This window comes from Canis lupus, chromosome 3 (assembly GCF_048164855.1).
Source record: "Canis lupus baileyi chromosome 3, mCanLup2.hap1, whole genome shotgun sequence".
NCBI lineage: Eukaryota > Metazoa > Chordata > Mammalia > Carnivora > Canidae > Canis > Canis lupus.
The window spans coordinates 13,971,722-13,994,054 of NC_132840.1; the positions used below are offsets into that span (position 1 = coordinate 13,971,722).

A 22,333-nucleotide genomic window follows, 5' to 3' on the forward strand; every position below is an offset into this window, starting at 1 on the left:
AAAGAAATGAAAATCAGAAGTGAAAGATATTTAACCGATGACTAAGAGGGACAAAGAATAAATAGAGGATAGGTAATAATGAAAAAAATAACAACCTTTTCAGCGGTAGAAGAATGACTTAGGCTCCATGGCTCCCAAATAGCATTGAAATTAAAGGTAGATGCTCAACCAAGTGGGAGCAAAAGACCAACATATAATTGATCGTTTGGTTTAAGGTCAGAACTCTAAGGATCACATATATAGCCAAGAGATCATTCTTCTCTTAGGAAATTTTTTTTTTTTTTTGAGAATTCAAGATGCAATTGGTATGCCACCATCTATCCTATGTAAGAAATTATTCAAGTATAATACAGAAGGATTGAGTCATCTAAAAGGGTGAGGATAGTATAATATGAATATATGATGTGGGTAGTTAGCCAAGTGGAGGCAGACTTGGAGTAAAAGCATTCTTATAATTACTTTTTTAAAAATATTTTTTACTTATTTATTTATTTATTCATAGAGACATAGAGAGAGAGAGAGAGAGGAGAGGCAGAGAGAGACAGGAGAGGCAGAGACACAGGCAGAGACACCATAGGTGGTTAAGATGCAAAGTACAAAAGAGAAAATAACTGTTGGTGACAATTAAGACAGTATTACTTAAATGTGCCAGACCGAGGACAAAGAATGACTTGGACCAAGTAAAATTATAGTAGTAAGTTTTAATATATAACTTGTTAAAAAAATGTTAGTGATCAACTCAATAAAAAGCCAGACTACCTTGCATTTTACTTCTGTAATTAAAAGCTTAAAGAAATATATATCCTAAAGAAATATTTTTAGCTTATGTGCAAAGAGCAAGTATAAGTATTATTTTTTGGTTCACAGGCATGTACAATGATCAAATAAGACCATAACACTAAAAAAAAAAAAAAAAAAAAAACCATAACACTAAAAACTTAGAGATTTTGCAAGTCACAGTTTTTATTATGGCCAATAAAACTAGAAACCAACAGTGCAATTACTATAAAATTTTGTAATTTAAAAGCACAAACCCTCAATTAGAGAAAAAATTTAAAATATCACAAATTATCTACATAACCAAACAACACAAGATCAGCTTGCATTATGATTTATGTGACATAGCCATCACTTTATTTGGAGAAAATTATTATTATTGTGAAAAGTCATAATAAATATAAACTAGCTTGAGAAACTGGAAAAAGCATGGTAACAATATACTATGAGAATGAAGCTACTGATAATTAGTGATGTAAAAGATAAAATTAAAATTATATTGCCAAAAAAATAAACATACCCCAAAATAGGGGTCTTTAGAAAAAGCAAAAGGAGAATATGAAAAGATAAGATATACAAAAGTACAGTTGACTGTGAATAAATAAACAATTTATAAGAACATTACTTCTGTCTTTCTGAGGATCATACTTGATTGATAACTGGTTTCCTATTTTAATATTCTGGGTGTTGTGCCCAAGATCGCGAATCTGAGAAACCACTAAGGAGCCAACACCGATGCAAACACACGAGGGTTTATTTACAAGCTCGAGTCTGGGTCCAAGTATACCCAACACAGTGGAGCAGGGACTTGGACCCCGAGACTAAGAGGCTTAGCAACTTTATAGGGGCCAGTGGCCAATGGGGTACGCAGAAAGTTGCACAGTCATGCTGGTCCACTCGCAGGTGGCCAATTGAATTACATTTTACCTTAAAGTATCCATTTGAACTGGCCTATCACTGAGCCAATTTCTGATTAGGGTGTGCCCTGGTCTTTGACTAGGGCCGGGCAGTGCCCTAAGTAATAAGCAGGTCAGCACAAGGCGGGTGCAGCACAAAATAGTCCTGCTCTGCTTGTCCAGGGGTAGGGGATTTTGTTAAATTTCCTGGGTCCCACATTCTCCCCTTTTTCAGAGGATCCTATGTAGGACCCAATTATGGGTCCAGGTTGCTCTCAGAGTGAGCCAGGGGAATGATTAAACCAGGATTCTCACCATCCTTGTTGCTGTTCTCGCTCTCATTTACATTTAAGGCAGCACATACCCCCCCCCCACCTTTGTTGTAAGAAGACTAATTCTAATTTCCTTCTACTTTGAAGGACAACCTTGGACTAGGGACTCTTGGAGGTGGGAAATAAGTGAGAACGGCGCAGTCTTAGCTTTAGGGGATTGTCCTTGTCTGGTTGGCTTTTCCATTCTGTAACAAAGTCCTTGAGAACGGTGTGCGGGTCAGCTGGCCGGACGTGTGTGTAGTGGACCCAGGGAGTAATCCTGTCGACCTTGAGAGCGGTGGGAGTGGTCAGGATCATGAGGTAGGGTTCCTTCCAGTGAGGTTGAAGTGTCTGGTGTTGGTATTTCCGCATGTATACCCAGTCACCTGGCCGATATCGATGGGGGTCCGGGGGTGGCCCAGTCTCGTAGAGGGCCCTCAGCTTAGGCCACACCTGCTCATGGGTTCGTTGTAACATTTGGAGGGAGAAAAGAAGTTGGTGATCATCAAATTCAGCAAGCACCTCAGGTTTTAAATTGGGGATAACAGGTGGAGGAAGACGGAACATGATTTTGTAGGGAGCCAGTCCCATCTTATATGGGGAGTTCCTCACCCTATATAGGGCAAAGGGGAGGAGAGTCACCCAGTCCCTGCCAGTCTCCAGGGCTAATTTAGTTAAGGTCTCCTTTAATGTTTTGTTCATCCTCTCTACCTGTCCTGAGCTCTGGGGCCTATATGCACAATGTAATTTCCAATCTGCCCCAAGTACTAGTGCCACTCCCTGTGTTACCTTAGATATGAATCCTGGGCCGTTGTCTGACCCAATTCTAACGGGAAAACTATACCTCGGTACGATGTCTTCCAGCAGTTTCTTGGTCAGGATCTGTGCTGTTTCATGTTTGGTGGGAAATGCCTCTGTCCATCCTGAAAAAGTATCTACAAACACTAGCAAATACCTATACCCATATTTTCCAGGTTTTACCTCAGTGAAGTCCACTTCCCAGTAGGCTCCTGGGTGGTCCCCTCGGAGCCAGGTGTCTGGGTTATATCCATGGGCGGAGGCATTTGTTAATTGGCATGCACGGCAGCTTGCCACAATCTGTTCGATCTTTGCTCGAGAGTCTTTAATAGTGATCTTTGCATGTAGTATGAGGTCTTCCATCTTCCTTGTTTCCATGTGAGTACTCCGATGCATTTTGGATAGGACTCGCCATCCTAGTTCCTCTGGCAAGATGATGCTGGAGTCTGAGCCCTCTACCAGCCATGCAAGCACTGGGTCATAGGCAAGCATTTGATCCAGTGTAAGTCAGCATCAGTATAGTTGGGGGTGTCAGGCAGGGTCAGTGCCCCCGGATCAGGTAGCATGGTAGCTAAGACCTGGGTCTCCAGAAGGGCTGCCTCTTTTGCTTTTAAATCGGCTAGCTGGTTTCCCCTGGCTACTGGCGTGTCTGCCTTTTGGTGCCCCGGACAATGGATGATGGCTAGGGCCTTGGGCAGCCAGAGGGCCTTTAGGAGTTCAAGAATCTCTGTTTTGTTTTTAACAGTCTTTTCCTCTACTGTCAGAAGCCCTCTCTTCCTGTAAAGGGCTCCGTGGATGTGAGCGGTGGCAAAGGCATACCTGCTGTTGGTGTAGATGTTTATTTGTTTACTGTTTTTCATGGTCAGCGCCTTGGCCAGTGCCATCAGTTCTGCCCGTTGAGCCGACATTCCGGCTGCCAGTGGCTCTGCCCAGACAGCCTCCATCTCCATGGTTACGGCTGCCCCCGCATATCTGAGTCCTTCTTGGACAAAACTGCTGCCGTCCGTGTACCAGGTGGCGTCCGCATTCGGCAGTGGCTGGTCCTGGAGATCAGCTCTGATTCTGTGCACCTGTGCCAAAATTTCTTGACAGTTGTGCAGAGGGGGGTCCCAGTCTGGGTTAGGGAGTAGCGTTGCCGGATTCAGGGTTGTTGGTGGCTTAAATAAAATTCTGGTAGGGTTTAGCAGTAGGCTCTGATAATGGGTCAGACGGGCATTGCTGATCCAGCGGATTGGAGGCTGTTTGAGTACCCCTTCAATAGCATGTGGGGTGGTAACATGCAGTTCTTGCCCCATGGCCAGTTTGTCTGTGTCCTTGACTATAGTGGCCACCGCAGCAATAATTTTTCAGCATAGGGGCCATCCAGCAGCCACCGTGTCCAGCTTTTTGGAGAGATAGGCTATGGGTCTTTTCCAGGGACCTAAGTACTGGACAAGGACCCCTTTTGCCACCCTGTCTTTCTCGTCCACATACAGGTAGAAGGGCTTGGCTGGATCGGGCAACCCAAGGGCCAGGGCAGACAGCAAGGTCTTTTTAAGGTTATTAAAGGCTCTGTTCATGGCCTCAGTCCATTTAAAATTTTGCTGGTGCCTGGTGGCCTCATAGAGGGGTCTGGCCATCTCGGCAAAACCCGGAATCCATAAGCGACAGAACTCTGCTGACCCCAGGAATTCACGTACCTGGCGGACGGTTTGCGGCTGTGGGATTCTTAAGATGGTTTCCTTCCATGCATCCGTCAACCATCTTTGTCCATCTTTTAATTTGTACCCAAGGTAGCTCACCTCTGTTCTGCAGATCTGGGCTTTTTTAGGTGAGGCCCGGTATCCTAGGGCCGCTATGGTCTGGAGCAAGTCCCTGGTGCCTCACAGGCATGTGTCCTGGTCCTCCACCGCCAACAGGATGTCATCTACATACTGTAATAAAGTCAAATGAGGGTGCTCGGAATGGAACTCACCCAAGTCTTCGTGTGAAGATCAAAGATGGTCGGTGAATTTTTGAATCCTTGTGGTAGTTTAGCCCAGGTGAGCTGGCCATTGATGCCTTTCTCAGGGTCCGTCCATTTAAAGGCAAAGAGGTCTTGGCTCTTGGGCGCAAAAGGCAGGCTGAAAAAAGCATCTTTTAAATCTAATACCGTATACCAAGTTTTGTCTGGAGGCAAGGTGGAGAGGAGGGTGTATGGGTTTGGGACCGTAGGGTGCATATCCTCTACTCGCCGGTTGACTTCACTCAAGTCCTGGACTGGCCTGTAATTGTTAGAGTGTGGTTTCTGAACCGGCAGCAAGGGAGTGTTCCATGCGGATTGGCAGGGCCTTAAGATGCCCGAATCCAGTAGTCGCCGTATGTGAGGTGGGATTCCCTTTCGTGCTACTAGAGGCTGGAGTATTGGCGGACCCTGACAGGGTCTGCCCCTGGCTTTAGTTTTATGTATATGGCCGGTCGATGCTGGGCCAGCCTGATTCCCCCAGTTTCTGCCCACGCTTGGGGAAATTCCCGCAGCCAACGGTCAATGTCAGTCATTTGGGCTGAGGGCATTTGGTGGAGACGATATTCGTCTTCTAAACTCAGGACAAGCACCTGAATCGGGTGCCCCTTCTTGTTTAGCACTTTTGCCCCTTTGAGGTGGAAGCAAATTTGTGCCCCCGAGCAAATCCCGACCTAACAGCGACACTGAGGGATGACCATGAAGGAGTGGGATACCCGGCCCGTGCCCAGATCCACAGTTCTTCGGGTAGTCCATGAGTATTGTTTGGTGCCCGTGGCCCCTTGCACCCATGAAGTTTTGTTTGCCAATTTCCCTTGGGGTTGTAATAAAACCGAATGTTGTGTGCCCCAGTGTCCACTAGGAATTCAACAGGTTGCCCCTCCACTGTAAGAGTTACCCTGGGCTTGAGGAAGGGTGCCGAACCCTGACTCCCCTAATTGTCCAGGTCCTCCATTTTTAAGATCTTGGCAGGGGCCTTAGATCTTTTGTTAGGGCAGCTTTTCACCCAATGGCCCTCCTCTTTGCATTGGTTTTTGTTCAGCTTAGGGTGCTCCCGACGGGGACCAGGGCCATCCTCCTTACCTGTCCCTGAAGCCAGCTTCTTGAGGTGTTCCGTCTTTCCTGTGGGTCGTCCATGGTTGTGGCCAGCAGGATCTTGGCCAGGTTTCGGGTCTGCCGGTCACTTAGTTTGGTTTGTTGTTCTTCCGGACTTTTTCTATTATTATAGACTCGTTCTGCCACTATCACTAAGTCCTGCAAGCTCTTCTCTCCCAGTCTCTTTACTCTTTGCAATTTCTTTTTAACATCCGGAGCGGCCTGGTTAACAAAAGCCATTGCGGCCTTTGTTTCCGGGGCTTCTGGGTTCATAGGGGTGTACTGCCTAAAAGCCTCTATGACTCTCTTTAAGAAGGCTGCTGGACTCTCATCCTTACCCTGCCTCACATCATAGACCTTGGCCAGATTGGTAGGCTTGCGCATGGCAGCCTTGAGACCTGCCGTTAGAGTCTGGTGGTAGACCCGGAGTCTCTCCTTACCTTCAGCTGAGTTGTAGTTCCAGGTGGGGCGGGATAAAGGGAAGGCAGCATTTATGAGGTCTGGGTTTTGAGTCGGCTGTCTGTCCTCTCCCAGGACAGACTTCCGGGCTTCCACCTGAATTCGTTCTCTTTCCTCGGTGGTGAAGAGAACCTGCAAGAGCTGTTGGCAATCATCCCAAGTAGGCTGGTGGGTAAAGAGAACAGTATCTAAAAGCCCGATTAGATCTCTCGCATTATCAGAGAACTTTGCATTTTGGGTTTTCCAATTATATAAATCACTGGTGGAGAACAGCCAATATAACATTAGCTGTTCGTCAGTCTCATCGGGGGGCCCCATGGAGCAGAGAGGAAGGGCGGTGGAGTCAGCCGGCCCCGCATTCGGAGGTGGGGCCGTCCGGTGGGTCTGACTGTGTGTCCCCGCTGCTGGCCTGCGCACAGGGACTCCCTCGTCAGGGAGGGGTGGCACCCCTTCTGCAGCCCCCGATGCCTCCAATGGAGGGGTGGAAGCGGGGGGGGGGGTGTGGGGGTGGGGAATGCCCAGTAGGGCGGCGGGAGAATCCGATCCTGCGGGGAGGAATCCTGGAAGACCGGACGAAGGGGTGCTTTGGGCATAGAGTCGGTCTCCTTTTTGGCTTTCCGCAGGGCTAGAATCTCTGTGGGTCCTGCTTTGGGGGGTAAAAATGGTTTTAGCCAAGAAGGAGGATTCTCGATCATGTCCCGCCAGATCAGCATGTTAGGGCACCTGGTCAGAGTGGCCGTCTGGTTTGTCCCTGAAGATCACGGTCTTAACTTGTAAGATAATAGGTAGGTGAAAAGTTCCTTCTTGGGGCCATCCCACGTCAAAGGTTGGCCATTCTGATATACAATAAATGTGGAATCTTTTTCTCCGTATGTCTATGCTCAGAATATGAGCTCTTTCCCTAACATCCGAGAAGTGAGAGAGCGTAAGAGATAGGGGAGTGGTTTCTGTCTCCCCCATTATGTCCCCAATCCACACCAAGACACAGACAGTAAAGACGATTAACAAGGACCCAACAACACAGATAAACGTGCAAACAGTAACAAGAACAAGGTAACAGACAAACGTTCCGTGCGGCCGCGGAGATAAAACAGAAAGTAACCTGAAGGGCTGGCAGCCGGCCCTCCTTACAGATGAGGACCCCGTCCTCCAGGCAGGGGCAAGGGACATCTCCTCCATCTCCCGCCAGCACGTCCGCCTAAGCCAATGCCGACCCAATACAGATTGGAATTCCTATGGGTAAAGTACAGTTTAGAGCTCTCAGAAAATATGCGCGCAAAAGGTGGAAAAAGTTGAGTGCACTCACCATGCGTGAAACCCTCCGGATGGGGTCCTGGAGGTTTCTTGGATCCCGGACGAGCCCCCAAATGTGCCCAAGATCGCGATTCCGAGAAACCACCAAGGAGCCAACACGGATGCAAACACACGAGGGTTTATTTACAAGCTCCAAGCTCAGGCCTGGGTCCAAGTATACCCAACACAGTGGAGCAGGGACTTGGACCCCGAGACTAAGAGGCTTAGCAACTTTATAGGGGCCAGTGGCCAATGGGATATGCAGAAAGTTGCACAGTCATACTGGTCCACTCGCAGGTGGCCAACTGAATTACATTATACCTTAAAGTATCCATTTGAACTGGCCTATCATTGAGCTGATTTCTGATTAGGGTGTGCCCTGGTCTTTGACTAGGGCCGGGCAGTGCCCTAAGTAATAAGCAGGTCAGCACAAGGTGGGTGCAGCACAAAATAGAGTCAGTTCTGCTCTGCTTGTCCAGGGGTAGGGGATTTTGTTAAATTTCCTGGGTCCCACACTGGGCATATTTGTTTCAGCACGGTTCAGCAAACCCTTGACCCCCCATCACTGCTGGTACTTCATTTAGGTCTGACAACTTTCTTCATAGTACTAAGGTCCTCACATTGTTTTATATACTTTCAAGTAGTACGCTTTTTAGCTAAAGTAGAGTTGTTTATCATGAATTCCTATAATCAGTTCTACCTTGATACTTCAAGGAGGAATTCACCTAGCAGAGTCAACGTATTTGTTTGCTTGTTTTTCTGAACTGGGAGACTCCCCAGTGACTTCTTTTGCACCAGCTAGATACAAGAAGAACACTCTCTTCTTTAATGATAAATTTGTTTCCAAAACTCAGCATTGTGGAGCAGTTCAATAACAGGTTTTCAGACTATTGCCATTATTGAACTGGTTTTATCAAGCTGGTTGAAATGTGTTTTTATTATAATAGGAATAAATTTCATTATGCTATTGTATTATTCATAAAAATGCATTAAAGGATCTTCAGGTTAGTTGTTGAAACTTTAACAACAACTGCATATAAAAATATACTCCCTCTTGAGTATAAAAATTAGTGTCTCGGGCAGCCCGGGGATGGCTCAGTGGTTTAGCACTGCCTTCAGCCCAGGGTGTGATCCTGGAGACCTGGGATCGAGTCCCATGGAGCCTGCTTCTCCCTCTGCCTGTGTCTGTGCTTCTCTCTCTCTCTCTGTGTTTCTCATGAATAAATAAATAAAATCCTAAAAAAAAATAGTGTCTCAACATGAGGTTCTTGGGAAATGATTGGAAATTGCGATAGTAACTTTTGGTGGGGCATGACTTTAAAATTGACATAAAGCGACTCTAGAGTCAAACACAGAGCCTTTAAATTAAACTGAGCAAAACAACTGCTGATAGGAAAGCCTAACATTAGGTATTATCATTTAAAAATGGCCATTTTGGTATATTGGAAAATCTCCCCCCCACCACCACTTTTTCTGTAGATATTCCCACTTACTACAACTACCTAGGCCTCCAACGCTGGAACCAGCTCCTTTGGCTTAAATAGGTACAAACCTCATTTCCAGTGGCTTGTCCACATATAGCTTTAAATGTACACTTAAAGCAAGCTTTAATAGGTGCTTTGGCTTATATTGATAAACCAGAGGAAAAAAATGGTAGCTTCAACACTTTTTAATTAAAGTATAGCTTTCTTCTTCCACTCCCTACAATTTGACTAACAGATGTTATAATATCTTAGTATTATATTAAGAATCTAATAAAGATTTTGTTTAAAGGAATATTTTAACTCACTGTTTCTGCTACTCAGTGTAGAACCCAAATTTTCTTTAAAACAGAGAAATAAGGTCAGGAATTTTAATACTTCTATTCTGCAAGACATATGTCCACTGGATCTTATTTTGTATTTTTTTGTTTTTCTCTTCCTCCAAAGCATGAAATTAAAAAGCTGAAGTAAAATGAGTAAGTGATGGGGTCTACAATTTTAGTTCATTTGTTGTAGTATTTTAAGTTAAATTGTGTTTGAATATTGTTATTATCATCTGTGTATTTATTCTTACATGCTTACAGAGAGACAAATTTTTTTCCTGTTGAAATCCTTGAATTTGTAACTTAAACCTTGAGTTATGGCAGATAAAATTATCTGAATTGCTGTAATGCACTTACCACAAAGCTCCATTTCTTTATGCAGCAAGATGGAGAGGATACAAAATGATATTTATTATTTAAGAGATGATGTATCAAGCAAGAAACACATATAAACTAATACATATATTTTCAGGTGTTTAAATGAAAAATAAATGCTAAGCTGAAATGTTTGACGGTCCAAGAAGCAATTTATAATGAGTATATGATAATATCATAGACTTTACTCCTACTTTACATCACTAAGTCTGCATAGGTTGATCTTAAATTCAGTGGAAAAGTTTTTAACTCTTTAAGTTGTCGTGTCTCATCTTGATCCTTCCCTAGGAAAGGGAATTAGGTTGTTTAGTATCTTTATAAAATTGTCATACATTTCTGTATTTTTCCTTCAAAGCAACAGCAATAATAGTTTATAGAATGCTTTCATGTACACATAATTCTGAGGATTATTGTTCTGATTTAATGACTTGATAAGAACATGCATCTATCCAGTGAAGAGCTGGAAACTGAGGAACTGCTTTGGGATTTAGGATGCAAAGCATGTATAATTTCATATGTTCATAGATAAAATAGATAAGCTGTCACAGAGTGATTATGTGCATATGGGAATGTTTGTTATTTTTATCGGGCCCCTGTAGCTAGCTTCACTTCCTTTCCTACCTGGCTCCGACATGTTCTTCAGTTGAACTTCAGTTCTTAGAAATATTGTTCACTTTTTTTGATCCTATTGTCCTCTCATCATGTTTGCTTGGCAAAATCCCAACTATACTTCAATCTAATTGTCCATCTTATTTAAACCTATACCTAGATTATCCAACACTGCTGGCCATAGATGTTAATATCTATTAGTTCATAAACTCTGTCCCATGCAAGGGTGAAGAACTGTGTCATGGAAATATCATGGATGTCATTTCTCTATTCTTTGACTTTTGATATCCCTTCATAACTTATTGTTTTTTGGCATCTGCTATTAGCATGACATGGACATAGGAATATATTTTATTTTAAACTTATGATGTATCTTTAACCTAATCTTGGAGCTAATATTTTGAAAAGTACATGTTTTCCAAAAGAAGTGCAAGATACATAATAAAACACATTATGTAAAACTTCTATCACCAAATAATATAGAACACAAGTCAACTTATCTCTAAATTGACAAGTGAAATAATTCCATAGACTATGTTCCTGAACCTTCTTGCTTAGGGAAAAATTCTAAAGTGCCAGATGTTTCATTACTTGGGTATATTTTTATAAAATGGAAATTCATTGATTGCCATCAGATGGAAATTAGAAAGAAAATCAAGTATTTAGAATAATCTCATCAACTTATTTTACCTGATATTTTTAAGCATAAACGTGTGTGTGTGTGTATATATATATACACATATACACTCATCTATTTAAATATAAATGCATATGTATATATGTATGATTTTGTTAAACTCATGCAATAAATTTTACTAAAATTGTTGTAATATTTTTATAAACATGTTTTCAATTTTTTTGGAAATACCTAAGTGTATATGCTAAATATTGTAAAGGTAGTATGTTTATAGAAAATGAAGAGAATATTCATTAGAATTTCTTTTAAAAATAGTGTAAATAACTCTATTTCAACTGTGAGGTATCAAAAGGTCAGGTGACCAAAATTTTGTGTAGATTTGAAGTATCACTGATAATTACCTTAACTATTGCTTGGTTTTTATCTTTTATATGGATTCGAGTTAGTGTTACTGTCCTTTCATTTCAGTCTGAAGAACTCCTTTAGTATTTTTATAGGACAGATCTGTTAGTAATGAACTCTTTTAATTTTGTTTATCAGAGAATGTCTTTTATTTTATAATGCTGCTTAGCTTTTGCTGCTTGTGGTGCATAGCTTCCAGGTTAAACAGAAGTGAATACTTAGGATATTCTCAGGTCTTTCCTGAGCATATGCACAGCCCTGGACATGCACATAGCCCTATGTATGTACTTTCTAGATTGCTAAGAATATGCTGCAGTTTTTCAACCCCTTCTATGGACATCTCATTCCTCAGCTTTTCCTTTTCAACTTAATGATTAGCCTGTTTGTCTGAACTGTTATCCACTCACTACCTCAGGCATCCATGATATTAAACAATTGACTCTTAATTGTTTTTGACAAATCTCTCCACCCTCAATACTTTCTCCCAGAGTCTATTTGCACTGAGTAAACTTTGAGTTAATACTTACAGACTGAATATCTGTGTCCTCCCCCCCCTTCTCCTAATTCATATGTTAAAACCTAATCCTCAGTGTGATTGTATTTGGAGGTGGGACCTTTGGGAGGTGATTAGGCCATAAAGGAGGAGTCCTCATGAGGAGGATTAGTGCCCTTATAAAAGAGACTCCAGAGAGCTCCTTCACTCCTTCTACTGTGTGTCTTCACAGTAGCAGATGGCAACAGTTAGAAGGTTGCCATCTGCTAACCAGCAGGCAGGCTCTTACAGACACTGAGTCCCTGGGTCCCTTGATTTTGGACTTCCCATCCTCCAGAACTCTTTGAAATAAATGTTTGTTGTTTAAGCCAGTCATTCTATGACATTTTTGTTATAGCACCCTGAATGGACTAAGTCCGTTAAAATAAAGACTAGTTTTGCAAGTAAAATATTCTAGGGAACTACCATACTGGTTAAATAATGAAAATTCTCTTGAACTCTCTTGAATGGGGCTTTGAAAGAGCTCCAGTCCTGTTCTTCCACCTGTGGCTGCCAAATTGCTGATACTCATATGATTGTGAAGCTATTGTTTTCAAGTCTGTCACAGCAGGCATGGGGTGAGTGGGAATAGGGCAAGTTAATGCCATGAAACTCTCTCTTCTTCCTGAGATTTAGCATTTTTTAATATTAAACATTTTCCAGATTGCTGCAAATCATCAGTTAATTCCAGAGTTCTGAAATGTTGATTCTGACCATTAAACACACACACACACACATTTTCTTATGTCTTTTATGGAAGGTTTGTGGAAGTTTTTACTGTGTCATTCCTGTTAATAGCGCCTATTCAGCTCTTCTTTAATTCTTGTTTTGATCAGAGTGAGATATATTAATAATATCAAAACTGTGCTACTTAGAGGCTGGTAAAAGGGGTTGCGACTACTTTTTATTCCTTACTGTGTACACAGTCCACACAACTTCTTTTTTTTAATATTTTATTTATTTATTCATGATAGAGAAAGAGAGAGAGAGAGAGGCAGAGACACAGGCAGAGGGAGAAGCAGGCTCCATGCCGGGAGCCGGATGTGGGACTCAATCCCGGGACTCTAGGATTGCGCCCTGGGCTAAAGGCAGGTGCTAAACCGCTGAGCCACCCAGGGATCCCCCACACAACTTCTATACTGAGGACATGCCCATGGTAGCTTAATACCATATTAATGGTGGCTATTGGTATTAAAAACAAGCAACAGATAAATAAATAATTATAAAAATAATAGCCATCTAAAACAGGTGATAAGTTAAAATCAAGTGTGACTAGTCTGTTGTTTTTTCAAATGGAATTACATTATATAGTAAATAAAGCACCCATGTCAACATCAGGTATCCCTGAGTGGGAATCAAAGTCTGCAGATGCTTCTTGCCTGATTTTGGTTTTCCTCATCTGCAGTGATACCAAAGACCTCTCAGGATTACTCTATTAGCAGTAGTATAAACCTGTGTGTCACATTACAGAGATTCAGTCCAAAGCAGCTATCATCCATAGAAAGGATACTGATCAGTAATCGCTATTGTTATTTTGTCATTTATATGCCATACTTCACAGGGCATATTGAGTATATTTTCCCAAATTGAGTTAAAAAAACTCAGAGATGCTTACAAATTTTATCCTTTGAAATGTGTGTAAGGTTATGTAGATTTCTGGGGGTTTTTGTTGGGGGGTGGTAATGAAATAGAAAACAGCTATTTTATGAATGCACTATTCTTAAACATTTGAGTGTGGGGTGGATAAGGGAGGGAGGTGTGACTTGTATGTGATATTAGGAATGAGTCCATGCATCCCAGAATACAGGAGATGGGCAGTGGGGCTTGGGACTTTAGATTGATTAAGCCAAGCCATAAAGAAGAAAAAGCAGGTATGGGATAGGTGAATTGAAGACAAGGAAGAGAGAAGGAGAAGGCTGAGAACAGCGAGCTGTTCATATGTAGGAGGACAGAGACAAGAGTGGATAAACTAAAGAAACAAATAGAATTCGATGGGTCATTAAGAAAACAAGAAGCCAAGTAGGGAGACATCAAGATTCCTGGTGGAAAGGAGAAAGTAGAATCATTGTATCTCTGACCTAGGTGTTGCAGGCACTCTTATTTCTCCTCCCAATTTAAATTGAACTTTTCCTCTCCCTTTAGAGTTGGTAGAGTAACCATAACAAAATGATTGTAAACATATGGTGTGTGTTAATGTGATCATTTGCCTCCTCATTATGGATTTAGTATGACCATTAACATCTAATTGCCTAATTTCCCAATAACCATTGAAAAATTAGAGCTGCATCATTGCCACCTACTACTCACCATAATAGTTTTGTCATTTCTAAAGGCATTTAATCTTTGTAAAATTATACACATCATTTGCCTTTTGTATTTTTTGACTTTTGGCCTATATTGATTATTTATTTGTAAATTATGTGTCTGTATAAAATAAAAATTACACAGTTAACCTTTTATATAAAAGTAAGTTACAGTTATATTTACCAATTTTTAGGTTTTTTTTCCTTTGTGACATCAATGTTTATTCTCTGTTTATATACCTAGGTCCGTATCAGAGCTTTAAAAAATGATCATCTACATAAATATGGTAAAATGCCCCAATCTTTCTAAGCTTTGTTTAAATTGCTTCCATAAATCTCCAAGAACAAATGCGTATTATGTGCACAGGTGTAATTCATTATTGGTGGGAAAAGAGTCCCACGAAGCTGAAGACTTGAGTGTGCTTCTGGCTATAGAAGGAAATGTGATCTTTGGTGATTCTCACATTAAAAGTGTGCACACGTTCATACTCACATGCTTACACACAAGATCATCTATTCTCTCTCTCTCTCTCTCTCTCTCTCTCTCACACACACACACACTCACACTGATAAGTCCATAAACTCACACACATCCACACTCAACTGCAGAGAGCTTCAGATACTCTCATATGCATATGCAGGTATAGATATTTAAGTGCATTGTGAAAATTTTGTATTTGATTTGGAGCATGGAGAACTCTTCTTTTTACAATGTATTATTTTCACTAATATTGAGGGGTAACCCTCTGAGATTCAGCTGCCTTTCATCTTGGATGTGAATAAACAGAACTATTTATGCATTTGATTTTGAAAAATACTAACAGCTTCTATTAGATACCAGCCCTTAATTTTCTCTTTAGATGTTTAATTAATCTTAAAAGCATTTGGGGCAGAAATGCATATATAAAGTTATAATTTCAATCTTTTTCTTAAAGACATGGTCGTTCATAGATTTCTAAAAAAGAGAGTATTAATAGTCATCAAAATAAATCTCCCATTAGGATTATAGTTAAATAAACAGTGATTCTCCCTGATGCCTTTTTTTCTACTGATTCTTCTTGTGTAGTAGGTTATTTCATGAACTTTCACCCCACATCCAATCTAAACAAGTATACTGCATGTTCCAATCACATCCAGCCCAGGACAACTGACCACAGCTGTACAGGTTATCAAGTGGACAATTGTATATGGTGGCTTTGTCTGTGTAACCTTATATAATGCCTCCATCTTCATTTTGAGTAAACCAGTCCACAAATATATAGAAATAACATCAGTTGTAACTTGGTCTCCTTGTGAAGAAGGAAGAGTCTGAACCAGGAAACTTTACCAGTAAACTGTAATGAGCAGGGCTGCAATGTTTCTCCATGCTTTGCACCCAGATTGTTGAAATTTTGGCTGAAGGAAAGATATGTGAAACATGTTTCTTCATGAAAACAATCTATTCTGCAAATCTGTCATTTGGGAATTTCAGAACTTGAACTTCAAGGAACCCTAAGTAGAATTCATCAGTCTGCCTTATCCTGAATATTCCTTTAGAGATGAGAAAATAGAAGCTCAAAGAAGGAAAACAACTTGCCTACAATCACAAGAATCGTTTGTGTCGAGGTTTAGACTATAATGAAAAATCTTCCAGGTACTAGTCTAGAGCTTCCTTTACCCCTTGGGGATTTCTGATTACCCATTACCTGGGTGATTCACCTGCTATTGCTTCTTTTCCATTAAGTCATGAGTGCCTAATTGGTGAATTCTATCATGCATGTTCTATAGAACCTGTAGTTTCATTTCCTCCAAACTCTGGTTCTATGTTTATTAACTTGTGCCTGCCTGTGAATTTTCAATACCCAGGTCTGAAGGAATATGTACTAGAGTTCTGTTATTTTTTAATTACTAGTGATTCACTGCTGTTGGAAATAGCCTTTCAAATTGTGTCCATAAATTCTTCTGTTATCCTGTTTTAAATAGTGAAAAGTAAATATCATGGAAGGGGCTTTTCCAGTTTCAAAGTATGTAAATGATAATATTGACCTCAAATACATGTGAGTTAAGAAGCTTGTTCACTTTGTATATTTAATGCACTCCAGACTTTTTAGAAGGGATTATGTGTTCAATATTTTATAATTGGTATGAGCTTTATAAGTAGCTGTATTGGATTATGCTGGTTTGAGACTTTCAGGCAAAAGGATTATTTGAGCAGGTGATAACATCCACAGTAAGGATGTTGTCAACTTGTTAGCTGACTGGAGTTCAACCAATTTAGTGGTAGAGCAATGAAGTAGCCTTGATTTGATCTGTTCTGCTTGCAAACTCTTTGTGTTTACAGGTACAGGTGATGTCTGGTGGTTTGGAAGATTTTTTATCAAGATCTGTATAATGTGAAGTAGACAAATTAATACTCATTATCCAGAGTAGAAGTTTTGGTTTTAATTTAATTGTATAGGTAGCTATTTTATGCCTGTTTTATTTTCCTTCTGGTTTTGCCTGGTGGGTTGAGGGAGGTAAAAAAATTCCTGAGATCAAACATAGTTTTTAGGAAGTTGTTTTCTTTCCTATGAATTTGCTGTTAATCCTTAGTCATAATCTCTTCAATTGAATATACAGCACCATTCTCTTAGCTGAAAATGCCAAATGTCGTCTTAGAGTGATTAAAACCTTGTGACAAAACTTGCAATAACATTCTCTTTTTATGACTATTTACTTGGATGATTTCCTAAAGATGCAGAAGCAATAATAATGTGTGGGCATTTAATATTAAGTATTTAGAGACTTTAATAATTTGAGATTAATATTTATAAAACTTTTATGGTTAACAGTAACATTTAATGAAACTATCTCATTACATGAATATTATTAGATTGACTGATACAATAGTAAAATATAAATTATGCATTTTTCTCATTGATCCTTGACAAGTTCTTATATGGAAACATGACTGATGGGCTGGATATTTGTAGACTTTGGAATTGTTCCAGCATGAGATTTAATAGAGGCTTTGGGACTTATTAGCAGTGAGAGCTTCAGAAAGTTAATTGTACTCTGAAGCTCTTCCTTACCTAGTAAATGACAATGGTAATTTCTGCCTTGCTTGATTTTTTAAAGTATTAATAATACATTGTATAAGTGCCTAGCATAATGGTTTGAGCGTAGTGATGATAATAGTGAATAATAATGAATAATAATAGTAACAATAAGGTAATCACTATAAGAAATAGGCTAAATACAATAAGAATCAGCTAATATTGACCTTTAAAAAATTATCCTATTTCCAAAATATCCAAGTATTTTATTTACCATCTCTCAGTAAAAACCAAGGTGTTTAAGTAAGAGTTGCTTTATATTCTAGGAATTAAAATGAGGGAAGAGATGAAATTCAATTCAAACAAAAGGCCTAATGAGTGTTTCTTGAAACCTTTGTAAAAATTGCACAGTTAATAAGGTGGCTTAATTTCATTGCTAGAGGCGCTGATGCATATTTCATTCATTTTAAGTGTTTCCTTTTTCAGAGCCAGAATGAAAATATAATAATTGCATAGTCTATGATTAGCCAGCTGCTTAGCAATTCTCTGTTCTATTGAGTATTTTCTGCTGGATCTTTTTGCCAGCAACGGATAACAAGTAGAGAGTATTAGTTAAGCATAGACAATATATTTTTGTTTTGACATAATTGGTGCCCCTTTAAAGGAATATTAGGGCTATAGGCAATGTTTCACTACCTGTGAATTTATAAAAACTGAAGATGACAAAAAGTCACATACACAATACGCAGAGTTAGCTCTTTTCATGAAGATGCAGCCGATTTCACTAAATTGATTTTGTAACTCTCTCTCTTGCTTTAAGCCCGAAGCCTTTGTTTAGGGAGGATCAATGGATGCTTATCAGAAATCTCTCCCTCTGTGCCAAGTTCTTTACCTGCACAGTGAGTGCCTGTAAATAGACCATCAGTCATAGGGCTTCACATCCACTTTCTCCCACCCCCACCCCCAATAGAGCAACAGCAACTATCAGGCCGAGGAATATTATAGAAGGAGATTGGGTCTGTATCTAACAATACAGCCAAGGGCTGACAGTCATTACAGCTAGTGAAGAGCATCTTAGGCATCCAGGGAGCATGGTTACTCTTTCTCGTGACTCTCTGGCTAGAAAATTGCCTTGGACATCATGTGTGTCACTGGGAAGGAGGTAAACTTTTAAACTAAGTGATTGGGAAAGAAGAATTGTATTAGTTTGGTTTCTTACATTTTCATTCTTGACAGGTTAGTCTTTCCTGATTATTGAGAGATTAGCTATACTACTCCATGATATTGCTGCCTCAACATCCATTTTGTGTTGCCAGGTGGCTTGCAGGGGCCTTGAACTGACCAGGTCCTCCACTCAGCACATGCCCTAGGTGACAGCCTGCAGAGTCACAAATAAATATAAATTCCTGATATGACTCCCCCAACACCCTTGTGATCAACCTTCTCCTGCACCTCCCAGTGCCTTCCTCTTTTGAACTCCTAGATAAGACCCCCAAAAAGCTTACCCTGCTCTTTCTGGTTTGAATTGACCAATCTGGCTTAAGCCCAGGAACCCAAAAGCACTCCACATATGGACCCTAATGAAAGCATGTGCCTTGGGTCTTACAGTGCTGTCTACCTCCTGTGTTGACTCCCTGGAAGCATGCTGTGTACTTCCTCCAGGACCTCTGAGTTATTAATTTCTCTATTTCAGTTCCTTGGTGGTCTTTCGTTGAGTTTTGAAGCTCACCATCTGATATCCCAGGGCTCTCCTTAACAAATGTTTATAGTCACAGTACTGATGAATCCTAAATGTCTGCTATAATTCTCCAAGTGACCTCCTAACCAAGACCAGTGAGAGCATAGACAAAGAGCTGTTTAAGATTCCTTTTGTATCATTTGGCAGCAGATTTTGATACTTTTTTTCAAGTCTCTCTACTACCCCCTACTTCCATGGCTTTCTTTGTTATGAGCTGGTACATGTGCATGTGTGTGTTAATCCCTGTGCGCCCCCCCGCCCACCTCCTTTCTCTTTCTGAGTTTTGAGCTCTGTCTCTGGTCCAGGGGATGGTGCTATTTGCATTTCCCAGGACTCCTCCATCCTGAACTACCATTCTGGTTAGGAGCAAATTTGCTTCTGATCCCTGCAACACCTTTGCTCCTGACTCTTAAAACTATGTTGTAGCAATTAAATAGGTAAGCTTTCATCTGGCTCACTCTGATCAAACCATCTTCAGTATTTATGTTCCTGGATTGGATTTGAGTTGTTTCAAATCCTAGATTTAGTGGGAACATTAAAAATATTTATTGTGTCTTCTCTTGGGGTGTTTTTCTTTCTCCTATTTATAAAGTGGAGCAATATCCTACACAGAGGTGGCTTCTAAAATCTTCTCGTAAGGTGGAAATGGAACACACTAAAAGATTCCCTTTGAAAGTCACCACAAAATCCCTCATGATATACAATATATGGACAGGAATAATCTCAATAACCAACAAAGTCAGCTTTTCCTGCAACATAGATTCAATCATCATTTCTTCATTTGAGTGTCAGATGACATTTTGGCTTGTGTTTTGGCATCATGTTATGTGAAAAATATGTATATTTAACCCTAGAATCACATTTAGTGAGCTGAGATGTTCACAGCATTGGAGGCAGATGGGTTGACTAAAGAAACCGCATATTGAGTGGCTGGGGTCACATTCACACTGTGGCTTATGCACATTGAGAGGAACAGAGTGGATTGCCAATACTTGCTCTTAGCAGCTCTCTTGAATCTGCATAAGATAAATGTACACATGACAACATCCTATTGTTCTTTTGCACAGCTCAAACCCTACCCTCAGCATTTCCTATGGCTGTCCATGGCATTTGGAGCCAATGGTGATAATAATGATCACTATTATTGAGTATTGACTAATGTGCAAGGAATAATGCTGTGTCTTATAGTCCCATTGGACTGCACAACAGCTTTATGAGTTCTGCACTCTTAGTCTCATTTTCCATCTCTCTCTATATATTATTAAATATTTTTAAAGAATGTTTTAGAACAAAACACTAAACAACATCACTCGCCTTTTACCCCACTGTATGTGTACGTGTGTGTGTGTCTTATATGCCAACCGGCTTATAGAATGTAACATTTTAAAGAGGTGAGAGTTGAGAAGGTAATAAAAAATGGTTTTTAATATATTAAAAATGTTTTTTGGTATATATACAGTGAAATGACTGAAGATTGGAGAGTTAACACATCTTTCCAAGTCATTTAGCTGGTTCTACTTAGTATTTTGAGCCACAATGCTTCTTAATCTTTGTAAAAATAGTTTTTGTTTCTGACTTGTTGCTGTCATCTATTTTCTATTTTTCCAGCTTTCTCAGGAGCTGGGACTTTGGTAATTGCAAACTACAGATATTGTTATATTACATGCTTTCTTCATGTAGCTGCTTGGTTTCTGAGCCACAGTTTAAAACTAGATGGTCTGTACTTTTTTTTATTTTTATTTTTTTAAAAGACACATTTATTCAGTGTCATGATCAGACTATTACATTTAGCCATCAACAGCATGGGTGCAAAAAAAAAAAATCTACATTAAAACCCTTCACTGGAATGCTTCTTTACACTTTCCACAGAACAGAAACTAAAATAACCTGTTAAACAATTGATCACAAACACAGTCCTCAAATTTTTTGCCCCTACACATGAGTACTGTCTAAAACATGTCTTTGTAGCAGCTAGGCCCTGCCACCACTGTGCTTGGCCGAGTTCACAAATCTGCTGTAACCTGTAGCTTCCTTGTCACTTCTCTGGTTCTCCTCTCCTGCTAAGCTTTGTTTCTTGGCAGTAATTAAAACCTTCTGCCACTGCCATAGCTGCTGCTGCTGCTGGAACTGCCATAGCCACCTTGGTTTCGTGGTTTGGCAAAGTATTGGGCTCCGCCACCATAGGGGCCAGAACTTCTGTCTCCAAAATTTCCTCCTTTCATGGGTCCAGAATTTGAGGATTGATGGTTATAATTGCCAAAATCATTATAGCTTTCGCCACCTCCAAAGTTGCTTCCATCATTACCAAATCCATTGTAGCCATCCCCACTGCCACTGTATCCACCACCACCTCGACTGCCACTGAAGCCACCTTGACCACTGAAGTTCCCTCCACGACCAAAGTTGTTATTCCCACCAAAACCGCCTCCACGACCACCACTAAAGTTTCCAGAACCACTTTGGCCTCTTTGGCTGGATGAAGCACTAGCCATCTCTTACTTTGATAGGGCTTTCCTTACTTCACAGTTGTGGCCATTCACAGTATGGTATTTTTGAATGACAATCTTGTCTACAGAGTCATGGTCATCAAATGTCACAAAAGCAAAACCTCTCTTTTTGTCACTGCCTTGGTCAGTCATGATCTCAATCACTTCAATTTTCCCATACTATTCAAAATAATCTCTTAGATGGTGTTCTTCAGTGTCTTCTTTAATGCCACCAATAAAAATCTTTTTCACAGTTAAGTGGGCACCAGGTCTTTGAGAATCTTCTCTTGAGACAGCCCTCTTTGGTTCCACAACTCTTCCATCCACCTTGTGTGGCCTTGCATTCATGGCTGCATCCACCTCCTCCATGGTGGCATATGTGACAAACCCAAAGCCTCTGGAGAGCTTGGTGTTTGGATCTCTCATTACCACACAGTCCGTAAGTGTTCCCCATTGCTCAAAATGGCTCCTCAGACTCTCATCGGTTGTTTCAAAGCTCAAACCTCTGATGAAAGAGCTTCCGCAGCTGCTCAGGCTCTTTGGGAGACTCTGACTTAGACATGACGGTGGTGGGAGGGGAGACTTTAACAATTCTTACTTGGCAGCCCATGGTCTGTACTTTTAGTCTTGGGACCTTTATATAGAGAATACCTTGAAAATTTACCCATTTTCTGGTAAAATACAATTTCCTTGTACACAAAGTGTTTATAGTTATATTGGGGTTAATGTGAGTCAATCTAGATACAACTTTTTAAGGTGTTTCCATCAACAAAAACCTAAATATTAGGCTATTTGGATGGGTGAAGTAATGCTATGTTACCTA

At 40.5% G+C, this 22,333-nt stretch overlaps 1 protein-coding gene and 1 pseudogene across 1 annotated transcript; both read right to left on the reverse strand.

Moving 5' to 3' along the window:
• Nucleotides 1-995: 995 nt before the first annotated feature.
• LOC140624373 (uncharacterized) lies at nucleotides 996-7,012 on the reverse strand. Its single transcript, XM_072811179.1, is given in 6 exon segments — nucleotides 996-4,754; nucleotides 4,757-5,156; nucleotides 5,159-5,605; nucleotides 5,608-5,903; nucleotides 5,906-6,785; nucleotides 6,887-7,012. Coding segments are annotated over 6 exon segments (3,666 nt in total). The 3' UTR covers nucleotides 996-3,237.
• A 13,829-nt stretch (nucleotides 7,013-20,841) lies between these two features.
• Nucleotides 20,842-22,072, reverse strand: LOC140624492 (heterogeneous nuclear ribonucleoprotein A1-like; annotated as a pseudogene).
• Nucleotides 22,073-22,333: the final 261 nt, after the last annotated feature.